Source organism: Cetorhinus maximus, chromosome 11, assembly GCF_964194155.1.
Source record: "Cetorhinus maximus chromosome 11, sCetMax3.hap1.1, whole genome shotgun sequence".
NCBI classification, from domain to species: Eukaryota; Metazoa; Chordata; class Chondrichthyes; order Lamniformes; family Cetorhinidae; genus Cetorhinus; species Cetorhinus maximus.
Genome location: NC_135889.1, coordinates 66,577,805 through 66,605,213, shown reverse-complemented (window position 1 = coordinate 66,605,213; position 27,409 = coordinate 66,577,805). Strand labels below are relative to the sequence as shown.

Sequence of the window (27,409 nt, the reverse complement as noted above, 5' to 3'; positions counted from 1 at the left end):
CAGGAGGACCATGTCAGGATCATGGATCCTGCTAACTTAGCTGTATGCCTGATGGCCTACAGAGACCATAGAAGACAGAGGAGAGAGCGACTGAGGCACCTGGCCGTGCAAAGGCAGGAGCAGCAACCTCATGAAGAAGGGGCAGCAGGGGCTCCCGCACATGCTGCCCAGGAGCGACAGCGAGCCGTGGCTAGTCGTCGCCTAGCGACACCCAGGGTCTATAGACGCCACCTGCCATTCCTGCAGATGACTGAGAACCAGTGTCGCCGATGACTGCGCATGTCTAGGGACTTGGTGACTCACATCTGCCACTTACTGCAGGACTTGGAGCCAAGGGGACATGGAGGGCATCCACTGCCAATGGCTGTGAAAGTGACTGCGACGCTCAATTTCTATGCCAGTGGCTCCTTTCAGGGCTTCACAAGTGACCTATGTGGGATTTCACAATCCGCCAACCACAAATGAGGTCATCTTCTCCAAGGCACACAACTTTGTGCATTTCGCCTGGGACCGGGACAGCCAGGATGCAAGGGCCATTGGATTCACCTTGATCTCGGGATTCCCACAAGCACAGGGTGCAATTAACTGCACTCATGTGGTGCTCAGGTCTCCATCGCTACATTCAGTGGACTTCATCAACAGCAAGGGCTTCCACTCACTGAACAGGCAGCTGGTATGCGGCCACCAGAAATGCATCCTGCAGGTATGCGCATGGTTTCCAGGGAGTATGCACGACGCCTACATCCTGAGTAACTCACAGATCCCTGCAGTCTTCCAGGGTGCACAGAGGCTGCAGGGTTGGCTCCTCTGGAACAAGGACTACCCAGAGAGGCCGTGGCTGATGACACCTGTGTGGCAGCCTCAGATTGCAGCAGATTGACGCTATAATGAGACTCATGCAGCAGTTCGCAACTTGGTGGAGCAGACCATCGGGATATTGAAGATGCAGTTCTGGTGCCTGGACCGGTCTGGTGGAGCCCTGCAATACAGTCCGCAGAGGGTGTCAGGCATCGTCGTCGTCTACTGCGCCCTTTACAACCTGGCGCTGCAATGGGGTGAGGAGCTGGCTGAGGAGGTGGAGGAGCTGCATGTCTCCTCCGATGAGGAGGACACTGACAGGGATGAGGGTGAGGAGGTCCTCAGTGGTGACGACAACGGGAATGAGGCTCTCGCACTGGCTAGACGAGGCAGGCACACTCGGGAGGCCCTCATAACTGCCAGATTTGTGGAGGATGATGATAACATGCAGTGAGGTGTCCCTGTAGATCCTCACATTGCAGTTGTGAATGTTTGACTCCAGTCTGGCTTAGCTCAGCGCCAATACCTTCTGAGAGAATGCTCCTGTCATGGAGGTGCAGTAGAGGCCGTAATAGTCGCTCGATCGTAGGAGGATGATGCCAACATGCAGTGAGGACATTCCATAGATCTTCACATGACCTCTGAGAATCTCTGACTCCTGTCTGGCTGAGGGCAGCTCACTTGCGCTCCATGATCAGGGCCATCTCGGAGACGCAACCATGAAACTTTAGACGCATCTGATGCTGTGTCCACCTTCAGCACCTCAGCCCTTCAGGAGTTGGTGCACAGCATCACTGGTCGCAGATGCTGGTGTGATGGGGGCCAGCCCCACCTTAAAGGTGCTGAGAGCACACAGAGAGAATGAGAGAACTCTGTGGCGCCTGCCCACTACATTCTGGCAGCAATGACCAGTACTGCTGAGTGCAGGCATTATAATGTTTCCAGGGAGTGTGAGGCTGGACATCACTGTGGTCTGAAGGCCACACAGAGCACAGGGAAGAGGCCCTGGACTGAGACACCTGCCTTTTATCTTGTGCAAAGAAGTTTCACACCTGGATGACAAGAACACTGCTCATCAGAACAAAAAGCCATAAGCAGGGAGACATTCTTGGGAGTTTATTGACAATAGTGAACATTGTGTACAAGTGACTAACACCCGTGCCCAGGCTGTGCAACTAATTCTCCTTAACTTTCCTAACCCTGTCACTATGTCTTGATGCTCCCCGGATATCCCGCAGCAGAGGTGGAGGCAGCCTGCTGACTGTGACACCCTGTCTGTGGTGACATTGGCGGGCGTCCTCTGGAGGGCCAAGACTTGGAGGGCCCCGGCCTGCTTTCGGGGTCCTGCTGTGTGGCAGTGGCACCCTCCCTGGCCTGTGAAGCTGGATCTGCAGAGGTCACATGAAGAGGGGAGTCAGATGGATCGGTCAATCCCAGAGTTACCTGAGTAGATGGCCCAGGAGCATGCACCTCCTCGCTATGGGTGCCCAAGGGCCGCTGGTTGACTCCGTGAGCAGAAGGGGTAGCTGGAGTGAGATTGAGCTGCCCAGAACCCCTCTGCGTACACACTATTGGAGGCCAACTATGGCATCAGCGATGGAGTTAAGTCCGTGCAGCAGTGCAGGAGTGATGTCCTGGACCAAGGTTTCCATGGTGGCTGCCATCCTACCAGTGTTGACCTCGGTGCGTTGCAATGCCGGCGCTTTCACCTCAGCCTGAAGACAAAAGGACTCCTCCATCATGCCTTGCAATCTGAGGAGTGCAGCAGCCATCCCTTCCTGATGTTCCCGAACTTGCCTTTGCAGCTCCAGCAACTGTGCCATGACCGAGTCCAGAGGCTCGTCATCTGACTTGGACTCAGCAATGTTCGGGCCTCCTGCAGTCCTCCGAGTGCCAGGGACCTGGGAAGTCCCTGGCTACGCCTGCTGTGGATCAGAAAGTGCAGTGTGCTCACCAGATTGTGGTCCCGAGGCTACTCTAAAGCTAGGTCTCACCGAGGTGTGTGTCTCTGTACTGGTGGAGGATGTGGGTGAGCGCTGTGACAGGACTTCAGGGAGGGTGCCTTCAGATTCCTATTCTGAGGTTTCTTCAGGGTTTGCTTGGAGGCTCTGGGTCGTGGACTCCATCTGCTGCTTCCCAGATGTGCTTACGAAAGCAAGGGGAGATAATTAGTGCATGGCAGTGGCCTGTGAAAAAGGACACATCACTCACGGCAGGTTATCTGATGGATATTGCACTGCTGGATCCTCACTTGGTAGAGCAGCGCTGACCTCACTCTCAGCACAGGACTGGTCCCGGTCATCGCCGGCCAGCTGGATGGCTCTGTTTTCAAATTCTATGAGAACTTTGGCATCCCTCCACCTGCCTGCGACCTTTCCCTCCTGTTGTGAGCCAGTTTATCCTGCATGGATAGAGATGGGGTGAGTGTATCAGGACGCCTGCTGGGCCAGATGATAATTAAGCCTGGCCTGTGTGGGTGGTGAGTCGCCCCATGGATGAGATGAGGACAATAATGATGTGTATGAAACAGTGAATGATGATGTCCCTTGCACTGGCAGTGAGTGAGGGCCTTGTGGGTGCGTGATGGGTTTGTGAGTGTATGAGTTGGGAGTGATGAAAAGAGTGACTTACCCTGGCAGAATGGAGGAGATCATTCATCCTTTTGCAGCACTGGGTGGCTGTCCTCTTCTGAAGGTCGTTGGCGCTGACCACCGCTGCCCCTGGCACCCAAGCCGGGTTTGTGACATTGCTACCCATCCTGCGGCCAGAGTAGGGGTAGAGCACATCCCGACAGCCTCCACGGCATCCAGCAGTCGCTCAAGGGAACTGTTGTTGAAGTGGGAGGCTGCAGTCTTTTTTCCTTTGCAGGCCATGTCTCCCAGGCAGTGATGGTGAGCTGGTGGTGATGAGCGCTTTGCTAGCGGCTGCCTTTTAAAGCTGGCGGCCGTTGTGATGCAACAAATGAGACCCCACCCGCCATGGAAACGGCGTGTTTCACGGGAGTGAATATATAATGAGGCGGGCTTGGGAAGATATGGCGTGAAAACCTGCCATTTTCATCGGCAGGTCAGGCTCCATTTTATCTGCTCACTGCTACACTTAGTGCAATTCTGGGAAAATTCAGCCCATTGTATTTTTCAGTGAATCTATTCTACGTTAAATAAATTATTTATCGGTACATAATTTGAATTTTGGTTCAATGGAGTATATTTTTAGTCCACCGAACAAAGTTAAGGAGAATCATGTCACAGCATGTGATATATTCTAGTAAGCCAGCATATAGTAACATTGTATCTTGGCTTAATCTCTGGATCTTGCTATCATTTGTCTGGATATTCAGGAAATAAAGACATGCTCTCCATTTTAGGAGAAGAGAGGTCTCTCAATGGAAGTTGTCAATGATGCTATGTAGCTTAGTGTAAAACTCAAAAATATAACCTCTGGATCCAAACGATTTGAAGTGGAATGTAATAGAGTTCCCTGTTAGGTAGCTTAAATAACACATACATAATATCTCACCAAAGGACCTTGCTAAGATCTATAGAGTTTTGTAAAATGATAAATTGATGCAGATTTTCAGCAGCTGTTTCAATTCTTTTGTCAATCTATTTCAGATGAGTTACCTTAATATTGAAGAGAATGTGGAAAACGAATTGTGCAAGTTTGCCCTAATATCCCGTGGAACATCTGAACGGTTCATCTTACAGGCACCAAGCATTGAAGTCTGGCAGGCTTGGGTTCAGGATATCAATCAAGTTCTTGATGCTCAGCGACATTTCTTAAATGGTATGCAGATCTGGTGTCTTATTTCTTCTGTACTCTACATTGTGCCTACTATACATTTCAGATTTGAAAGTATGCAACTAGAATTTAAGTAAACTGCACCTTACTGACTTAATTGTCACCTGGCACTGAACTTGCATACTTCTATAATTTTTTTCCCCTACCTCCCCTCACCGCATCCATGAGACCCACCTTCTGCTCCCTCAACTGTATCCCCACTAAACTGCTGACCACCCAACTTCCTCTCCTGGTTCCCATGTTAGTCAATATTGTTAACATTCTCTCATTTAACCAATCCCTGACACCACCGTCCTTGCAAACTACCATCCCATCTCCAATCTCCTTTTTTTCTCCCTAGTCCTTGAACATGTTGTCACCTCCAAAATCCATGCCCACCTTTCCTGGAGCTCTATGTTTGAATCCCTTCAATCAGGTTTCTGTCCTTGCCACAGTACCAAAACAGCTCTTATCAGAATCACAAATGACATCCTGTGTGATCGTGACAAAGATAAACTTTCCCGCATCGTCCTTTGACACAGCTGACTGTACTATCCTCCTGCAACACCTCTCCACTGTTGTCCAGCTGGGTGGAACTATTCTCACTTAGTTCCATTCTTATCTATCTAATCATAGCCAGAGAATCACTTGCAAAAGCTTTCCTTCCAGCTCCCCCGTAATTATCACTGGTGATCCCCAGGTATCTTTCCTTGGCTTAAATAACATGTACATAGAGGCTGGAGGCTTTTCACACTTGTTAGATCCTAGAATGCCTTCTTCCTTACACATAACCTCATCTCCTTTATACATGTTTCTCCCTTTTTAATGTAAATCTCATTGTTCCAATATGTCTTTGCAATTCTACTTTTTCCATAAATCTTTCATAGTACTCATATTATCAGTAATCTTTGGGAAAAATAAACACACTGTTTGGCTTAGCCTCTGTTGGCTAGGTGTAACACCCTACCATCTCTTTGAAATTCACAACTCTGGTTTATCTAAAAATGCAAATGTTCTTCACACCTCACATTCTAAAACTTCAGCCATGTTTACATATTTAGCATTTCAAACCTAGTTTCCCTTCTGATACATCAAAACACCCAGACCAGCTGTCTGTAATTCAGTTAAAACCCACACACACACCTACACACTAGGTGAAACTAATCCAAATCTCATTATTAACCTATCTTTACAATAAATAGCAATAATATTATGAAAATTATTATATTTTCATGACATATCACATTGATGTTTGTGGGAGCTTGCTGTGCACAAATTGGCTGCTGCATTTCCTACATTACAACAATGACTACACGTCAAAAGTACTTCATTGACTGTAAAGTGCTTTGGGGATGCCCAGTAGTTGTGGAAGGTTATATATAAATGCAAGCCGTTCTTTTCTTTTTACAAACCAAAATGTCTTACAGCGAGGCTGAATATGATATAACATCTTAAATAAAGAAAGCATGCTCACATTCTATGAGCTTTTCAATGCTGAGAAGAATTATTACATCTTAGAACATAACCACCAAACCCAATCAGCTTGAGAGGTGAAACCCTTCGGTTCAAAGATGGCAAGTCTTGTTAAAGTGGAATTTCTGTGTGCTACAATAAGTGGGAATTGCAATAAGACAATTTTTTCACAATTGAAAGTATGGGGAAAAGATGGGATTTTAGAAATGATTCCATTAAAACTGCAATTGCAACTAAGCAAATTTCAAATAAACGGATACAACTATGCATAAAAACAGGAGTAGTTCATTAAGCCCCTTGAGCCTGTTCCATCATTCAGTTAGATCATGGCTAATCTGTACTTTAACTCCATTTACGGACCCAGCTTTGGTCCGTATCCCTTGAGACTATTACCCAACAAAAATCTATCCATCTCAGACTTGAAAATTTCAATTGACTCAATATCCACAGCCTTTGGAGGAGCAAGTTTTAGATTTCCATGATCCTTTGCATGAAAAAAGTCTCCAGATTCTAAATAGCTATGTCCTAATATCAGGATTATGCTCCCGTGTTCAGGATGCCCCCACCAGAGAATTTAGTTTCTCTGTATCTACCCTAACCAATCCCTTCATCATTTTAAAGACCTTAACCTATTAAACTCAAGACAATGCAAACCAAGTTTATGCTCCTCATAATTTAACCTTTATGCCCTGGTATCATTCTGGTTAATCTGCAACATACCCCTTTCAAGGCCAGTATAATCTTTCCTCAGATTCAATACCCAATAGCTACAATCTGCACAAGGTTCTATTTAACTGAAGCATCACTTCCTCCCCATTGCATCCCAGCCCTCTTTGAGATAAAAATCACCATTCCATTAGCCTTTTGATTCCTTTTTGTCCTGTGCACTGGCTTTTAGTGGATATCGAAGTACCTTTTACTCTTTTGCAGCTCACAGTTTCTTGCCATTAAGAAAATATTCTGATATGATTTTCTCAGATCCAGTGGATAATTTCACTTTTCCCCACATAATACATGGAGTTTAATAGTTTGCCCATTCATTTAGTATGTTCAAGTTCTTTTGTAAATCTCTCCTCCCACCTTTGCCCCATAACTAAGCTTCATCTGAAAACTTGGATATTTAACTCTCTATTTCTTCATAAACTAAACAGCTTAGTTGTATTATGTATTTTCAAAATATATAGGACCAGAATTTCTCATCAAAATAACAGCAACCCTAATTGCACTCACCATTACAATAAAGTTGTTATGGAGATTATGAACATGTCCCAACTCATGAGAGGACATGTAAGGGATTTTTCTTTTCTCTATTTTTAATATTTTTAAAAGTCGAGGCGATCTCCCTGAGGCTGCACCCTTGACTTTAGGGATTCCCCCCCACCCGCACAGGGAGCACATAGTGCTTCTTGGCGGACGTCACACTGGGTGGGCCTTAATTGGCCCGCCCACATAAAATGGCGGTGCAGCCCCGATTGCTGGTGGCGATCGGCTCCGCGTCCACCCGCGATTGGGTCAGGCCCGCCCACCCAACGAACGGAAAATTCAGCCCAGAAGTTCTTAAGAAAAACAGGGAGGCTAAGGAACAAGATTTTTTTGTGAAGCTAACAGAGCTGCATAACTTGTAAAGCAACTTCAGGATTTTAATTTGCTCCTCGTCTGAACTTGCTGTATCATTTACCCATCAGTGACATTACAATTTTTAAAACCCTACATGAAATCTCATCCCGCCGCTGGATGAGGTTTCATGTTTTTTCTAGTTGCCGCCGGAGTTAACCTTAAGGTTGGACGGGCAGGCCCTTTAATTGCTTAATTGATCCTGTCAATGGCCTCAAGTGGCCATTGACAGGTCGGCGGGCCTGCAGCTGATTTTGCTGCGCCCCCGCCTTCTTGAAAATTTAAATGGGGCAGGGTGACATCAGAGGTTCTGCCCGACATCATCCCGCGTCATTTTACACGTTGGTGAGCGGGCCCCGCCCCCCCACTCACCGACGGTAAAATTCTGCCCTCTGTATTTGTCCATTAAACTTGCCATAGAAAGTTAAGTCTTATCATTACAGGTGTCAGTTAGGGCCTGTCCATTCAAATGTAAGTAAATTTTTAACAATGTGAGAACTGTTAATGACTATCATTCAACCTCTTTGGAATTGAAAACTAACTAATCTCAGTGTGAAGTCTCATTGCTTCAGGCTTTGAATGTTTCAGAATTTTTTTTTAAAAATCACTTTTTTCTTTTCCTTTCTGTTTTTCTCTTTCTTAATCCAGTCTTTTTATTCCTCTTTATTTATTTCTGTATCTGATTTGACATTGAATTCACTCCCTTTAATTCACTCTCCTTTTTATTCCTTCTGCTGTTTATTTTCCAATCCATAAATATAATTGGTTAAGGAAGTACCCTGTCGTTGTCCTTCTCACTTAGTTCCCAAAGGGCTGTTTTCTAATGTCTAATTAACAGCAAACACCATTTGATGCCCTGCTACATCATACATATTAACAGTTGCACAATTTGGAACTGATGGACGAAGGCTAAAGAGTTGCAGCATGCAACAATTTTTCTGGACATTGGACTATACCCTGGAGCAAAAGTAATGGCGAGACTGCCAATCCTCATTATTATTAAACTGTAAATCGGACAACAACTTTCTACAATTGCACACGCAGAACTAAACATATAAATCAAGAAGTTGCTGTCTGGTTTGCCCTACTTCGCCAGAAATTTTGCTGTACTGGTATCCTGCCGAGAAACCAGGCGCTGAAACATATGAAACAATGTGAAGTTGCTGTGCGTTACTTGATAGATACCCATTAAACTTGTCAGAAAAAGTTGGAGCTAGCCCAGTCCAGGGTAAGTAAATTTTTAACAGCATGATTGGTCTTAAATATAGCTAAGCAACATTAATGGCACTGAGAGTTTACTTTTATAAGTATGGAGCTTCATTCCTTCTGCTTTTAATTATTGGATTTTTTTTTAAAGAAGTTTAAAACATTTTTACTCTTTCTTTCTGTCTCTTTCATTTCTCCCTCAATCGCATTTTTCTTTCCCTCACTTCATTTTTCTTTCTATACTTGAATTGACAGTAAATTAAATATATTACCTGACACTACTTGGTTCAGACTCTGCATGGCTTAGTAAGGACTCTTCAATCTGATTAGTTAAGGTGGTACACAATTGCTTGGCCTGTTCACACAGGTTCCAAATCCACTGTAGAGGGTGCTACACCAAATGGCTTTCTAATCACAGTAAGTACCGGGGCAAAAGCTCATACAAAGTCTGTAACAAGTGTAAATGTAATGAACAGCTGGTGCCATTCATTCATCATTAACCAGAAAATCCAGCTCTTTGAACGCTGTGGCCTTCCTAGTAAAAGGCTACATAAGCCACTTCTGCGAATGCCAGAAGAACTTTACTTATGACATTGTCCAAGCCTTACTATTTGATCAAAATTAATAAGAATCAAAATTACACAACAGCTTTTAATTTTTTATGATAATGCAAATCATGTTTATTCTGTACCTAGATTATCTTGGTCCTTCCATAACATGTTGATCTTTGTTGCAGCACTGCAATCACCAATTGAATACATGAAAAGAGAAAGTAGTAGCCATTCCTTCGCCAGAACACAAGCGAGCCGGATACCCCAGCCCAAAATCAGAGCACTCTCCTCTTCCCAGGTGGGGTCTGAAAAGCTGCCGAAATCATCGGCTCACAATCCATCATTACCAGCATTAAAGCTATCTACCTCCAATGGCACTACAAGCTTTGATGACGAACAGCAGTATGGAGACAATTACGAACAAATCAAGGTACCTACACAAAAAAGTCCTTCAACCTTCTTCAATAATATATGACTAACCAGAGGAGCTGGCACATCAATAGCTCAAGTTGCTTGGGCTCTTATCTTCCAAAACTTATTCAGGATTGCGCAATGCTACTGTCTATTCAATCATTCCAGCAAAATAATCATTAGACTAATACTCTGAGGTAAAGGTGTGGACAGTATTTCCCACAAATGATCAAACATTCATAACAGTATAATCACCAATTTCTAGTGGGCCATAAATGGTGCTGCACTATCAGTAATATGCATGTCATTTTTGTAAGAAAATTTTTACAGGTAATTATATAACAAATGCATGAAGTCACCATATAAGACTATCAAGACCTATGGCATTCTTGCTCAACTACACACATCCAAGATGTGCAATCTTTGCAAGTTGCAATCCATATCACCTTATCTCAAAACAATTTTTCCTGTTGATGGAATTAACTCTCATGCCTTCCAAAAGATACGTGGAGAGGAATCAAAATATATGGAAGTCTTTTATCAATGAAGCTTCTTTATGTTTCACCAACCTTTAACTGTTAACAGATATTATGTTATTTGACTTGCTATGTTATTGACTGGATTCAATGATGACCCATTTTTTCAATAATGTACTTGTACAATTAAAATTGTTTGGCTTAAGTTATTCAATGGGTTTAACTGTGCTCAGAAAAGGTGTAATTTTACCTTCAATGCCTCTAGCATTGAGCCAAATCACAAAGGAGGCAACCCCACAATCCTGCAGTCTTCCTTCATATGTAACTATTATTATGGAGCAAAGAAAATTAACTAATGCCTTCTAACACCAAGACATTAAGGTTACCAAGACATCTGGAGGTAAATATTCAGCACATTCATGGTGTAGAAATGGTGAGATTTTTTACAAACAATTTGGACTGTGATCGATGAGGTGCAATGCTGCCAAATCAGCTGATACAGGAGTTTTAAATGTCTGGAAATGTTATGCAATAATTTCTGTAGTTTAGTAATGTTTTTTACAACCTTTCTTTCCACATTTTTCTATACAAAAACCTGTGATTTGCCTCTTACTGCCTCTGTCTCTGTCAACCTAGTGGAAGATTTTTGTACCTTAATTTACAGTCAGGGCACAGCTTTCTCTATGGCATACCCCTCTAATACATTATCATTGAAGAGGACAGGGAGCACCATAGGATAAAGCGAAGGAGAATCAGCAGCATATACTTAGGCGATATTATGGCACACGTCATCACTGAAGTCTTCTCTTTGTGGATCACGGTGTACCTCTGACAGCACTGTCTTACCTCCTTCCCCTTCACTTTCAAATAAAGAGACATTTTCTCAAACCATTATGCATGATACTACCATATCACAACAGCCCTCTTTCCCCCTACAGGACCATGCCAACCATCATCACCTGAGTGAAGACACCATGCCACATAAGTGCACACTGTTCTATATGATTCTGACCTGCATTAATAACGAAGTGTCATATCAATGCATATTCCATTTTATTACGATAAATTTCAACGTGCACACAATCTACCTATTTTTTTTAACACTATACCACCCATGGGTGCCATATTTGCATTTTGCAACTATTTTCCTGCTTCTTCCAGGTGCTATCTAAGAACTGGTTAGTTGGCTGCTCATGCTCCACAAAATGCTCATGGACTGAGAGAACTTGCCTCATGGAAGCTTGTTCCTGGCAGGGTGCCACTGCAAGCTGCAGCTAAGGGCATGATTCCTAGGCAGCCTGCCTTCCACATTCTACTGGCATGGTGCTCTGAGGTGCAAAGCTGGAAGCCTGGCATATGTGCTGTGTTAAATACCAGCCATTGCCTTAGACCACTGGCTTTAATGATGTCTGGTCTAGTACTAGCTATCAGATCCTTAGAACGCTGACACAAAGCTGCTGCTAACTCTGGAAGCCATGATTAACACTGTAACTACGTTCTGTCCCTACTACCTCCAGAGCTGCAGTATGTGCTTCTTTTGAGATAGAGCACCAACCGATCACTGGTCACTTCTTAGCTAGGAGATCTGTTGCAGATTCCAATAAAGGTGCCTGAAAGGAAGAAAAAGCACCCACGTTATTGCTACATGGACCCGAGAGTCTCAGCTGCCATGAATTGTCAGAGATTGACCTCAAAGCCTGCATGTAGGTATGATATTGCTCAAACATTCATCTCAAGTGTGATCCATGAATTGAAAAGTCCATGACTCAAAGGCACCCTTTTACTCAGCCTCCACTGGGATGCTAGCACATCCTCACCCAAATCTCTGGCTCCATCGTGCCCTGTGGATCACTCATTGCTGCATCCTTGCTACCACTATCTAATTATCCCTCGGTGAATGTCTTTTGAGCTGGTGCCTTGGAGAAAAGAAGCAAGTGTGATTCAGATATTAAGTTGGAGAAGGCAGGGCAGAGGAAGGTGGTACAGGACAAAGCATGAAAGGCCTGATCTTCATCGTCCTCCTTCCAGATCATCATCATTTTCTTCCTATTGTGCTCCTATGTTACTGTGGTGGATTTGCAGGAAAGGTGAGTAGAAGGTAAGAATGGTGAGCTGCATGACGTGCTTCTTTTGAGATAGAGCACCAACTGATCACTGGCCACTTCTTAGCTAGGAGATCTGTTGCAGATTCCAACAAAGGTGCCTGAAAGGAAGAAAAAGCACCCACGATATTGCTACATGGACCCGGGAGCCTCAGCTGCCACGAATTGTCAGAGATTGACCTCAAAGTTTGCATGTAGGTATGATATTGCTCAAACATTATTCACCTCAAGTGTGATCCATTAATTAAGATCCATGAGCTGAATTACCCCTTCACAATTAAAGGAACCGCAAAAGTGATTTAAAAGTTCTCTCTGTGTGGTGCTTCTGAAGGATGCCAAGACATCATTTATACATGTTGAGCCACCAAACTTGTGTCTGAAAGGTACTGCCGATCTCACCATTTTCCATGGCAAGACTGAGTGCCCATGGACTTATCCTCCAGAGGATGAGAGGTTTAAAGGTAGATATACCCTCTATGGTGACGAGCCTTTGTAGCCAATTTAAGACTGCAAGAGCATACAGTAAATGAGATTAAGGCTAACAGTTGAAGAATGTGTGCAAAGCAGCATGGGAGAGGTCAATTAGGAGACGTGGAGGTGATAGACTATTAAAGTGGAAGACAGGACTTTTAGGTTGCACAGATAAATAATTGATGTAAGGAGGCTATGTATATCTTCTAAGTAAAGTCTTGTGTAATTCTCTTGGATGTGGCCTTGCCCTCCAGCTCTCTGGGTACAGATGGTGCATGAGTGATCAAGTACTTGACTATAGTAAAAGTGAGGTCAAACTGTTCCTTTCTTACCTGTTTGTTCCTCAGTCTGATACTGGCGAGTATACAGTTATTAAAGGCTACACAGAAGTTTCCAAGAAGTTCAATTCTTTACACTCATTTTACGTTGGTTTAACACCATTGACTGCACCTATAAGAATGTAAATCAACAGACCCAGGAAACCTGAGTGTAAATCTTGTGCAGACCATGAGCATATGATTTTTTTTAAAAAGGAGGCAGCAGCAGGGTAGATCATTTCAGGAAAATTCTCACCTTCTTTGGGAATATGAAAAGGAGCTAGAACAATCAACTCTTTAAGTGATATGGAGATTTTATAAACAAGTGTAACCTGCTGAAATGGTGTTTGTTTCAACAAGAAGATTAAAGCGATTAACATGGACACCCAAAATCAATCCACCAAATGTACAATATGACAGTAAAATGGTATAAACATGGCAACTCTTCATAATGCTGAACAACAGATTTTTTAAAATTCATTCCTGGGAAGTGGGTGTCACTGGCTGGGCCAGACTTCATTGCCCATCCCTAATTGCCCTTGAGAAGATGGTGGTGTGTTGCCTTCTTGGACCGCTGCAGTCCATATGGTGTAGGTACAGCCACAGTGAGACTTCGTAGCGGTTGGATACAACTGAATGGCTTCCTGGGCCATTTCAGAGGGCATTTAAGAGTCAACCACATTGCTGTGGATCTGGAGTCACATGTAGGTCAGACCAGGTAAGGATGGTCTAAGTACCCTAAAGGGCATCAGAGAACCAGATGGGTTTTTACAACAATAGTTGCATAGTCATCATTAATTTTAATTCCAGATTTATATTGAATTCAAATTCCACCATCTGCCGTCTCCCTACATCTCCCCACATTACCCTGGGTCTCTTGGTTACTAGTCCAATGACAATACCGCCTCCCCTCAAAATTTGTAGATAAGTGAAACAAATACAGGCCGGGATTTTCCTGCCCCGTTGTGGGTGGGACCCGCCTCGGGCGAGGCGGCGCCCCAGCCAGCAGTCCATTGGCTTGTGACAGGAGCAGAAGATCCCGGCGGCGGGCGGATACGGAAAATCCCACCCTTAGTGTTGGCATCACAGGATAATTAGATGACTCAGTTAACTCAATACACTTGTATTGGGAATATTTTGTCTATGCACCACATTTAGTAAACCCCTTATAGATGGTTTTACCATTTCATTATACAAATCACATGAAGGACGTGTGTCCCCATTGTGTTCTACAACACTACTTCAGTATCTCAGATCCAAACCAAGCTACCAGTAATGTTAGTGAGGACGAAAAGTAGACTTAAGCATTTTATTTCTCTCATTTTGTGGACTGATTTTTAAACCAGCTTTCCTGAAGATCGACATTAGAAAATCACGATCCTCCTCTAATCTCTGACAGGCTCTCGGAATGTGAATGCAGACAGTGAATTCTAATTGGATGCTGTTTGCTTTGCACAGAACAACACTGCTGGATGCAATGGGACCTCTACCATGTTGGTCACTCAAGATTATGGTGCAGTGAAAGAGAATGAGATCTGCGTGTTTCAGGGAGAGGTGGTTCAGGTCCTCGCCATTAACCAACAAAACATGTTCCTCGTGTACCGGCCTGCAAATGAACACTCCCCCGCTGCTGAAGGGTGGATTCCAGGCTATATCCTGAGTTACACCAATGACTACTCCACAGGGACTGACGAAGGAAGCATCAAGTAAGTGCCAGGTGGCTGCCCTGGAAGCAGTGTGTGGATGTAAAGAAAAAGATGGCGGGTTTTCCCTCCTGAGTTTATCCACAAGGCTGTTGGAACAAACTTCAGAAGTACCCAGCGAATGCTGGATCTTCAACTTAGAGGAGCTATGTCTGGCAGCTCCATTTTTCTGTTAATATTTGTAATACAAGTGAAAAATATGCAGTCATGGCATGTTTTCCTTTTAACACTCACTACACTAATGTGGAAATGACTGGACTGAAAGTATATTTATGTTGTGTTACTAATATGTTTGTTTTGACTTTTATAATCATTTGGCATCAGGCCTAATGTTGAACTGAGGCCTAATTCCTCCAGATGGAGAGATTTTTTTGTTGTCTATGGCAATTTGTACAGCATGTAATTTTTTTTCAAAATTTTCTTTTTGTTTCAAAGTTATTGACAGTATATTGTAAAAAAAAACTACTTTTTTTTGTTTTGCCAGGACTCCTCCTAATACATTCCTGTACAAAAATATTTTGCACTATTTAATATGCCCATATAAATAAAGTCAGGTTGTGCAATATAGTCAGAATGCTATTCGTTGTACCTGTAATGTAACTAATAATAAATGTATTTTAAGTATGTAAAATAAATCTTGAATATGAGCATGTTTTAATTAAGTAAGATGGTAAAAACTGTTCTGCTAAATTCTAAAGTGCATTGATTAGAGGTGCAACATTTGTACAGACTTGTAATTGTTACACCCTAAAGCACGCATTCCTTGAACTGATAATGTTTAGGGTTTACTTGCACACCTTGCCTACTTTTAGCTTCAGATTTTATCACATGTGGCCAATAATCAGTATCACGTTTTAACCATTGATTTTGGTGAAACATTCTTTTCTTTCTACCAACACCTTCTGCCATTTTCAGCCTGTATACTTCATAATCTCATAGGATGTTAAATATGCATTATCACTGAGTGTTGAAGGAAATGCAAATGACAAACTCAAATCCTGTGAGATTATGTGATGTTCAGCAGAAAAGCAGTGAAAAATTCCTACTCTTGGGAAATTGTTTGTCACTAAACATGTTATTTTTTTGCCAATGGATATAAGACATCTTGGTTGATTTTGTTTTGAGAGCATACTATGTTTGTTTTTTTCTGGGTTTTTTGCTGCTGACGGCTGCCAGAGCTTTGCGAATGAAGGGGATTGTTTTTGGCCCCATATCCATCAGAAGCCTAAGATATTCAAGTTATTTGGTGCATTTTTTGGTACAACAGGAAGTCATGTTCTTGGCATACATCACTGCATTTGAGAAAACGTGGAGAAAAGGAGAGCAGTGGGAAAAATGAAGGGAGGTTTGACAATGATGCTCGTAAATCCAAGGATATTCTGACCAACAAAGCCTCTGTTGATGTGAGTAAGTCAACATTTAGGAGCTGTGTTGATACAGTAAAGGTCTAGTCACAAGGTACTACGCTTCACTATTACAAAAGAATCAAAATGGTTAATGCACACAAGCTATCTCAACAACTTTGTATTGCCTAAAGTGGTGGTGTGAGTTTTTTTATTACCTCTAAATTACAGGTTTGTTTTGATGCAAATGGATGAGATTCATAGCATTAACCATTCACTGGTACAGAGGTTATCATAGCTGAAAACTACTGAACAAAAGCAAAGTACAGCACTGTTATTGTGGTGAAAATATAGAAAATTTCACATCAGATTCACTGGACTTAAAAAGGTTCCTGAGTAAATGCAAACCTTGCCACTTGACCTTTAAACAACAGCCTACTTCAGCAGCCCACTATTAACACTTACCTTTGGAACTAACATTATCAGAAACAAACACATCAATTTTGGCAGGAAAAATGCTGCTGATTTGTTGTCACTAAATGCACTCCTGTTTATCACAGATTGTGGGTGTGTCTGAGGTTCTGAGAACACAGTGTACCATAATTCTTTTGCTGCAATTGTGAATAAATTAATTTTTTAACAACGCTGTTGTCTGTTATCTTACTATGTGTAAAGTGTGAACTCACTCAAGGCATGAAACAATGTTTGCTTGGACAGCTGAAGTTATTTTCCAGGTCCATCTCTCAGAATGAACTTGAAAAAAATCTCTTAAGTCATTTCTAATTTTTCTACAGTTAAATTTCCCTCAATAACTTCTTTAAAGTTGTACTATTTTTAAACATCAATTAAAATGCATCCCTCTCACTGTAAAGCAACTGCAGCCACCCACCCCGAAACACGCAGTCTCCACCCCCAGACCTCTTGTACCACTGCTCCAGAACAAACTAGGAACTTCCATAGTGATCCACTGTGATTGAGCTTTAATCTTCATTGTTTTCGGTCAACACTTTTTGCTACTGTCGTGCATTAGGTCAGATTATTTCCATGTGGAAAACATGGACATCTACTTTTGGCAACTTGAGTACAGTCTCATAAAGGGCTCAGTGCATTGTGCCATATGCTTGTGCATATTTTTCTAAATTCCTGTTGTTAAATTGTGTGTTACAGAATTTGAGAAAGTGTGAAGCTAGAGTAAGCTTTCTCATTAACTTCAACTCTTGAATAGATGTATTTTGATGTCAAGCTTATGTGAGTCTGATGCGACTCATAAAAGAGATTAATGATTTCAGTCATTGATGTGCTAGACATATTTTTGGTCAAGAATTGCATTTCAAAGTTAAATTTAACCGACCACTCTCCTAATTCTAACTTTGCTCTTTTTTCCCTCATGCTGCACTAAAGGAGTCTAACAGTTCTGAGGAATCCGAATGTGATGACCTTGACCCTAAAACTAGTATGGAGGTAGTGACAACTGCTTTGCATGTGATATTCAAACGAGTCGGCTGGTTAAGTATTGGTGATAAAGGAACACTGATGATCAAGCCTTAATTTGCTTTTTCTTCTTTAAGTTGGGGATTTTTGTTATTGACTTTAATTTTTTTGCTTGTAGGATTGTATGAGTGTGCTATAAAGAATTGTAAAATCCTCAATAGTGCACTGTTGATTTCAGCCAGACCAATAGGTAAGACACTAAAAGGAGATGAGCTGCTTGGCCTTTTGGAGGAAGTTAGGAAAATGATTGAGTTTCCACCACCTCCAAATGCACTTCAGCCTATCACTCAGCAACTGGCCACAGTATATCAATGAAAGATTCTGAACGTATCTGATGTTGTCCATTAGTTTTCTCAGTTGTAGAGAAGATGGGCATTATTACCAATCCATCATCTCAATCAAGAAGAACTCTGCTCAGGAAGCTATACATAAAGAAAAACAGTTTAAGCCTCGTGTCTCAGTCCTCTTACAGATTTGTTAAATTTGCTCAATATTGGCTTGGGCAAGAATACAAGACAAATGGTTCATTCTGCAACTGTCTGTTTTCGATACGGGTATATTCCAGCTGGGTGTCCAGAGTAATGGTGTTGTAATAATGTAGCTTACCTACATTGGCAATATTTTGACTATATTTATTAAAAACCACCAGTATGTAATTTAATTGAAATTACTTTAAATATAGTGACATTTTGTCCTGGAAAATGGAAAATATATGTAAGAACCTGTATTGATATTCTTATTTTAGTGCAAAAGTAATCATTTTACTAAAACTGTTACGATTAAATATTATGCAACCATCCTACAGCTGATTTAAATCTGCCTATGACACCCTTATTCCACCTCACCCTCCACCCCCACCCCCACTAAGGCCTTTGTGGTCTCCCATTGATGTAAATTCCATCTCCACCTACTCAAGGCTGAAAACTTTTGGCTCTGTCACAATTGATACAAGTCTGTCCTCATCAGTTGACATGACCACTCAAAAGAATACCATGGCCTCGAAATTGGATCGTGCCTGAGTTGGGCTGTGATTCCACTCCAGTGCCAGCAGCTAAAGAGGCTGGTAGCAGGGCCACATCAAATTGGTCCCCCAGCATCACTTGGATGTTACTGCTGAGCTGTGGACACCATTTCTAGTTCCAGAGGCAACCCAGAGTCACGCTCGTGGTGGCAGGGAAGCAAAATCAACGAGCTTAGATACAGCCTGAGGTCTGCAGGATGGTAAATAAAAAAGAACTTTAAACTATTGGTTGGAAGCCTCCAGTAGTTCCTTTTAAATGATCCCTGATTTAGCTGCTGAGCACCTAAAGAAACTGGCTATTGCACAAACTACACATAATGGGGTCATTTGCAATCCAATTTAGTAAAGGGGCCTGAAGCAGACGTGATGCCCTCAATCTGCAAATCCAGTGGACCTGCCACCCCAGTATCAGGTGCAGGCCCTGGATACCTTCTGAGCATTTTTAATCAGTATGGCAGATGGTGCACTTCCGGTACAATATGAGCGCATGCATGCCATATTGGACTCATAGGCCATTTTAGGTTTTAAAGCCATGAGGCTGAATTCTTCTACCCTTGGTAGCCAAGTGCAATTCCAGACTTTTCTTAATGACAAGTGCTGCAAATTGTCCAACCACTTCCTCGCCAACTCTCACCAGATTCATATTCTCCACACCATGTCAAAACTATCCATGTAAAAATCACTAATGACATCCTCTATGATTGCAACCCTGATGCACTGCCCTTCCTTGACCATGATGGCTTTTGACACAGTAACTCACTTCATCACCTTTTGTGGCACTGCCCACACCTGGTTCTAATCCAAAAGACAATGAAACATATTATCTGATCAGTCATTCAATTTGCAGATTTAGGGATCCTTGACAACCACAATGGCCTAAATAATATCAATAACTGCAATTCAAAAGTAATCCATTGATTGTTGAGTACTCATAGATTTTCCAAGGATGTGAAGAGGTATTATGCGAAAGCAAATTCACTCTTTTTTTAATGTCCCAATGGAACTGTCATAACTCCAGCAATAACTACTGCTCTAGCCTCTGCCATCCTATTCACTTTCAGAACAACTCATGATTCCATTCTTAGCTCCTCCCTTCCTTTGTTTACATTCTGCCATTTAGACACATTATCCATAAACATGTAATTAGTTTCCCACATATATGCCAATGACCTCTCCACTAATACCCTCTTTATTTCACAAAAACCTCTGTGTTGTCAGACTGCCTATCTGTGAGTGAACTGGAATTTTTTCCAGTTAAACATTGGGAAAACTAGGCCCATTTTACTTGATTTCTGCAAAATAAGTCTCTATTTTTGCCCCCAACTCTGTTCCTCTGTCCTTCTGCTGAGCCAGGCTGAACCATATGGTGCAGAGTCTCCATGCCCCATTCAATTCTGAGTTTCAAATCCCATATCTCATCCATCACCAAGTCAGTATATATTGGAGACATTGGCTGGGATTTTACAGGGCCTCAGGGAGTGGCTGAGAGGCAGAGGAGTGAAAAGTCAGGTGGGATGGCAGGAGGAGATGTGCCCGTTGCCTTCCTGCTACCGCTATCATTTTGGATGGTGGTGGATGGCCCTCCCACCCTAAGGCCAATTCAGGTCCTTAAATAGCCAATTAAGGCTACATAAAGGCTTCTTCGTGCCGCACTGGTATTTTAGCAGCAGTGGGAGGGGAGGGGGGCGGTGGGGAGGGGGGTTGTGGAGGAGGGGTGCCCTTTGGCATGTGGGCAGACTGCCTCGCAGGCTCAGGGAGTGGGGGTCCTCCTGATCAGGCACCCTGTGATCCACAGAGAAAAACCTGACAGCAAAGGGCAACCCCTTGGCAGCAGCCCCATGGCCTTACCAATGACCCCCTCACTCAGCTGGGTTCTGCGGCTCCTCTATCCATGCTGCTGCTGCAGGGTTGCAGTCCTAGCAGTAGCCATCACTCCCAGTGATGCTATTGGGCTTGAAGAGCTGCCGACCTCCAATTTGCCAACAGCTCTTGGGGGTGGGACCTCGCCCTTAAAGGAGCAGGAGCCCCGTCAACAGGCCTTTATAAAATTGGGTCAGGGCTCCCCTAACCAGCCGAGGTGGACTTGGCCCCAACTTTCAGGCCAGTAGACAAGGCCACTACTGCCCTGTAAATTCCTAGCCATTGCCTGCATTTGCCCCGTTTCATCTCCTCCATCACTGGAAACCTTACTGCATTACTCAAGATTCAACTTAATTTAATACTTTTTATACCTATTCTGAAACTCTTAAACAAAATTTTTCCAACTGCACCCTTGACTCTCACCCATCACCCTCAACTCCACTGAAACTCTGTCCTTCAAACCATTGAATTGAAAATTCCTGTTCTCAATTTCCAAAAACACCCACCCCATTTCTGCAATACCTGCCACTCAGCCTCCCAACACTCGCCTTGCTGTCTTCTACCTCAAAATTGCTGTGAAGTCCTAGTAAATCACCCCCCACACAACCACCACCACCACCCCCCCCCCCCCCCCCCCCACCCTCTCCCTACTTCTGGTGTCAATTTTGGTAATAGAACATTGTCCCAACTCTTTGACACTACCTTAATACAGTTTTTAGACTTGTAACTTTTCTGTAGGCTTTTAAAATTTCTTCAAAACTTATGTTTCTGACTGTTTTTAGCCAACTCTTCTATATCCTATACTATTCATTCCATCTTTCTGAGCCTCAAGACGTTTTATTACTTTAAAGATTTGAAGCCATGCAAGTTATATTTATATATCTAACCAATTGTATGCTTTCTGATTTTAAATATAATTTAAAATGTGATGGGTGTTGAGGCAGGTCTTGAGTTAGCCTGGTTTTTCTGGTTTTCTTCATTTCACTAATGACTTTAAGGGATATGTCCAGCATGTTTCCAGATTGACTAAACGTATAGCATTGCATAGACATATTGTCACAAGATATCAGTAAAACATTATGGTATGATTTTTTTTACACAAAGCCAATTTTACCTTTGGGGGAAATCATTCAGCAGTGCCATGTTGTTTTTACAAACTTGGGTTGTGTCTCAAGAGCTCATTTTGCATAAGAAAATACCAGAGTGAAGTACCACTGGTTACTTGTTGTGGATGTGATTTAGGTTGCGATTAAGAGTATCACACAGGTCTGGATAACCAAGTTCATCTGCAAAGAAAATTTGCCAGGATCTATCCAATTTTGCAGATTTTCATAGCCTTCTGTTATGTGTTAGCCTTGGTTGCCTCTGATTTAGGAAGTTGTGGGTTCAAGCCCCACTCGAGAGATCTGAAGGGAAAAATTGGGTTGCCCCAGCTTGGCATGAACTGGGCACAGAGAATGATCCCTGCATGCTGAGGTCTGAAGTCCAAATGGACCTCAGAAAGCCTCCCATTCAGCTCAAAGGTGAAGCTACATTGAATGTAGAGCCACTTTGGGAAGGGATTTTGGAGAAGTGGTCACGAAGGAGCTGATCAGGAACCAGCAGTGGGATGTTTTGCCCTGCAATTGGTCCCTTTTGCCTGTTTTCAGTGGAGAAATTGGGGCAAGGAGGACCGATTTCTCCTCACTGTTATTTGTCGCATTGCTGCTTGTGGGTCCTTGCTGTGCCCAAATTGGCTACTTACGACCCTTTGAAAGTCTTTCATTAACTGTGAAGTGTTTTAGGACATCCTGAGGTCAATAATAAAATTCACCAGTTGGCTTGGTATGTGATAAATTATGCAATAGTGCCACCTTGTGTTTTTCCTATGAAAACTTCAATGCACAGTTGATATAATTTATTTAAGGGTAGATATTTCTCTGTCCCCTGCTGCCACTGCCACTGTCAGAGGCGCACCAGAGGGCAGGAGCTAGGCGCAGTTCCTCAGAATGGTGGGAAATAGATACTGGTGTCCTAAAGGATTCTGTTCTAAGATGACTTCAGTTCAGTATCAATGATTTTCATATATGGCAAGAGGGAGCAGTGTCCAAATTTGCAGACAAAGTTAAAATAGGCAGAGTAGGTGAGGACAAAAGGAAACTGCAAGAATATATGCATGGCATTTTGGTGGATAGTGCTTGACGCAACACCCCCTCCTTACAGTGACTAGCTAATTGAGACTAAACAAGTTGTTGCTGACAATTTTGAGCTCTATTTAAAGGTACATCATCTTTCAATGTTTACTTGCTCCTGGAGGTTTGAAGAAGACATTGAAACACATCATTAGATCTCAGAGGACACTTTGTCAAGACTCTAGCAATACTTATTCTGGATTTTGTTTGAGGGCTTCATCTAAAATAGCAACTGTTGTGCTTCTGTACCTTATTGGGCACCTTAAGGATCACCAGGAGAAAGGGAATGCTCGGTCATGGGCATCTTGCTAGGATCCCCATTGGCCTATAGAGGGAATTGAGAGGAGCAGATCAGGCCAGGCAGAGAAGCACTAGCTGCCAGAGGAGAGAGGGACAGAAGGATGAGGTAGACTACTTCCCCAATGTGGGTGCAGGACATCCCTCTCTCCTCTGAACCTCCTCCACCAGGATTTCTGGTGCCAAGTCCGAGAACTTGTACACCCACCTACTTGGTCTGTGAGCCATCCTGAACCCTGCTCTGTGTGCCGGCTAGCACACACCTTCAGTGAAAGTGGGTGTGTGGAGTCCACAAAAACTGCTTCTTGAAAATTGCTTCAAATCAGCACTTGACTATTAAACCTGCAGATCTCAGTTTTAGCACTTCTATACAAATCCGAGTTATGATAATCAGCAATTGGGATCAAAATTGAATGCTGAAGCCATACTTTCAAACAGGCGTGCCACATTAACTTAGCATCTATCCAGTGCCTGTTTTCACCTTTCACCAAAATAGCATTTACTGTCTTTTATGGTAAGTGGAATTTAAGTGTCAAGATGCAATGGTGAATCCATGTAAAACCTTAGCAAGACCACAATCCGAGTACTATGTTCAGTTTTGGACTCCACACTACATGAAAGGCGTCAAGTAATAAGGATAGATGCAGATTTACTAGGATACTGCCTAATGTGAGGAAATACAAAGAACAGAGGAGATTAAGGACTGATTTAAAAGAGATGTTTATGATTATGAAGATTGGATAGGAACACTTTGTTCCCCTTGCTCGAAGAATCTAGAATGACGGGACATAGATATAAGATTAAATTTCAGAGAAATAGGGCAGAGAACAAGAGAAACTATTAGTTTAAGGTCGGGAGGCTGTGGAATTTGGTAGCACTGCTGGAGATTGAAGGAGAGTTTTTAAAATTAATTTATGGGATGCGGGCGTCACTGGCTAGACCAGCATTTATTGCCCATCCCTAATTGCCTTTGAGAAAATGGTCGGAGCTGCCTTCTTGAACTGCTGCAGTCCATGTGGTGTAGGTACACCCACAGTGCTGTTAGGGAGGGAGTTCCAGGATTTTGACCCAGCGACAGTGAAGGAACGGCAATATATTTCCAAGTCAGAATTGTGAGTGGCTTGAAGGGGAACTTCCAGGTGATGGTGTTCCCATGTGCCTCCTTCTAGATGGTAGTGGCTGTGGATTTGGAAGGTGCTGCCTGAGGAGCCTTGGTGAATTCTTGCAGTGCATCTTGTAGATGGTGCACACTGCTGCCACTATGTGTTGGTGGAGGAGGGAATGAATGTCTGTGGATGGGGTGCCAATCAAGTGAGCTGCTTTGTCCTGGAAGGTGTCAAGAGTGTTTTTGGAGCTGCACTCATCCAGGCAAGTGGAAAATATTCCATCACACATATGACTTGTGCCTTGTAGATGGTGGGCAGGTTTTGGGGAGTCAGGAGGTAAGTTCTCTGCTGCAGGATTCCTAGTCTCTGACCTGCTCCAGTAGCCACAGTATTTATATGGCTAGTCCATTTCAGTTTTTGGTCAATGGAAACCCATGGGATGTTGATAGTGGGGGATTCAGTGATGGTAATGCCATTGAATATCAAGAGGCAGTGGTTAGATTCTCTTTTGTTGGAGATGGTCATTGCTTGGCACTTATGTGGCATGAATGTTACTTGCCACTTGTCAGCCCAAGCCTGGATATTGACCAGGTCTTGTGCATTTGCAGATGGACTGCTTCAGTATCTGAGGAATCGCGAATGGTGCTGAACATTGTGCAATCATCAGCGAGCATCCCCACTTCTGACCTTATTTTGGAAGGAAGCTCATTGATAAAGCAGCTGAAAATGGTTGAACCTAGGACACTACCCTAACGAATTCCTGCAGTGATTTCCTGGAACTGAGATGATTGACCTCCAACAACCACAACCATCTTCCTTTGTGTTAGGTAGAGGAAAGTTTTCACCCTGATTCCCATTGACTCTAGTTTTGTTCGGGCTCCTTGATGCCACTTTTGGTCAAATGCTGCCTTGATGTCAAGGGCAGTCATTCTCAGCTCTTTGGTCCATGTTTGACCCAAGGCTGTAATGAGGTCAGGAGTTGATTGGCCTGGCGGAACCCAAACTGAGCGTCAGTCAGCTGGTTATTGGTATGCAAGTGCCGCTTGATAGCACTGTTGATGACCCCTTCCATCACTTTACTGATGATCAAGAATAGACTGATGGGGCGGTAATTGGCCGGGTTGGATTGGTCCTTGTTTTTGTGTACAGGACATGCCTGGGCAATTTTTCACATTGCCAGGTAGATTCCAGTGTTGTAGCTGTACTGGAACAGCTTGGCTAGGGGTGCGACAAGTTCTGGAGCACAAATCTTCAGTATTACTGCCGGAATGTTGTCAGGGCTCATAGCCTTTGCAGTATCCAGTGCTTTCAGCCATTTCTTGATACCATGTGGAGTGGATTGAATTGGCTGAAGACTGGCATCTATGATGCTGAGAACCCCTGGAGGAGGCTGAGATGGACCATCCACCCGGCGCTTCTGGCTGAAGATTGTTGCGAATGCTTCAGCCTTATCTTTTGCACTGATGTGCTGGGCTCCCCGATCATTGAGGATGGGGATATTTGTGGAGCGTCCTCCTGTGAGTTGTTTAATTATCCACCACCATTCATGACGGGATGTGGCAGGACTGCAGAGCTTAGATCTGACCTGTTGGTTGTGGAATCACTTAACTCTATCTATCACTTGCTGTTTATGGTGTTTGGCAAGCGAGTAGTCCTGTGTTGTAGCTTCACCAGGTTGACACCGTATTTTTAGGTATGCCTTGTGCTGCTCCTGGCATGCCCTCCTGCACTCTTCATTGGACCAGGGTTGATCTCCTGGCTTGGTGGTAATGGTAGATTGGGAGATATGCAAGGCCATGAGGTTACAGATTGTGGTTGATTCTGCTACAATTCTGCTGCTGCTGATGGCCCACAATGCATCATGGTTGCCCGATCCAGAGTTGCTAGATCTGTTCGAAATCTATCCCATTTAGCATTGAGGGTACCCTCAATGTGAAGGTGGGACTTCGTCTCCACAACGACTGTGTGGTGTCACTCCTACCGATACTGTCATGGACAGCTGCATCTGCGGCAGGCAGGTTGGTGAGGATGAGGTGAAGTATGTTTCTCCCTCTTGTTCGTTCCCTCACCACTTGCCACAGACCCAGTCGAGCAGTTATGTCCTTTAGGACTTGGCCAGCTCGGTTGTGCCACCGAGTCACTGTTGGTAATGGACAATGAAGTCCCCAACCCAGAATACATTCTGCGCCCTTGCCACCCTCAGTGCCTCCTCCAAATGGCGGTCAACATAGGGAGCAATGATTCATCAGCTGACGGGGGCCGAGTGGGGGTGTGGCAGTGCATGGTAATCAGGAGGAAGCTTCCTTGCCCATGTTTGACCTGATGCCATGAGACTTCCTGGGATCCAGAGTCAATGTTGAGGTCTCCGAGGGCAGTATCCTCCCAACTGTATACCACTGTGCTACCACAATGTCTGGGACATTGTCTGTAAGGTATGATTCCGTGAGTACGACTATGTCAGGCTGTTGCTTGACTTTGCTTCCAATTTTGGCACTAGCCCCGAGTTGTTATTAAGGAGGATTTGCAGAGTTGACAGGACTGAGTTTGCCATTGTCATTTCCAGTGCCTAGGTCGATGCCGGGTGGTCCGTCCAGTTTCATTTCTTTTGGAGCTTGTAGCGGTTTGATACAACTGAGCGGCTTGCTAGGCCATTTCAGAGGGCAGTTAAGAGTCAACCACATTGCTGTGGGTCTAGAGTCACGTGTAGACCAGACCAGGTAAGGATGGCAGATTAGTGAACCAGATGGGGTTTCCAACAATCGGCAATGGTTTCATCATTAGACTTTAATTCCAAATTTTTATTGAATTCAAATTCCGCCATCTGCCATGGTGGGATTGAAACCCAGGTCCCCAGAGCATTAATTTGGGTCTCTGGATTTCTAGTCTAGCAGCAATACCACTACACCATGCCTCCCCAATGTCAATGATTAAAAATTAATTATCTAGGTGGTTGGATGAAAGAGGAATGAAGTAATAAAGGAACAAAACAGGGGTTTCAAACTATTATTCATGTGGATAAACATGGATTGGTTAACCCAAACAGGCTGTTTTAATACTGTCACTTCTATGTGACCTTACTGGACTTGAGACAGAGGCAGATTTTCACTCCCGGGTCAGGTGCATAGAGGTGGGAGCGTTCCCGGCTGGATTAGAAGTGGCGGGGCAGGCAACCTGGGAAGAACAGAGGAGGATGCAGGATGCAGAGATGGGCTGGGCAG

At 43.6% G+C, this 27,409-nt stretch overlaps 1 protein-coding gene across 1 annotated transcript in view; it reads left to right on the top strand.

Moving 5' to 3' along the window:
- kalrna (kalirin RhoGEF kinase a) overlaps positions 1 to 27,409 on the top strand; it is a 1,015,085-nt gene that overhangs the window by 938,825 nt on the left and 48,851 nt on the right. The window contains exons 47-51 of the mRNA XM_078552171.1: positions 4,413 to 4,584; positions 9,608 to 9,852; positions 14,658 to 14,905; positions 16,170 to 16,305; positions 17,647 to 17,706. Of these exons, the coding sequence (XP_078408297.1) occupies positions 4,413 to 4,584; positions 9,608 to 9,852; positions 14,658 to 14,905; positions 16,170 to 16,305; positions 17,647 to 17,706 (861 nt within the window). The remainder of the gene's footprint in view (positions 1 to 4,412; positions 4,585 to 9,607; positions 9,853 to 14,657; positions 14,906 to 16,169; positions 16,306 to 17,646; positions 17,707 to 27,409) is intronic.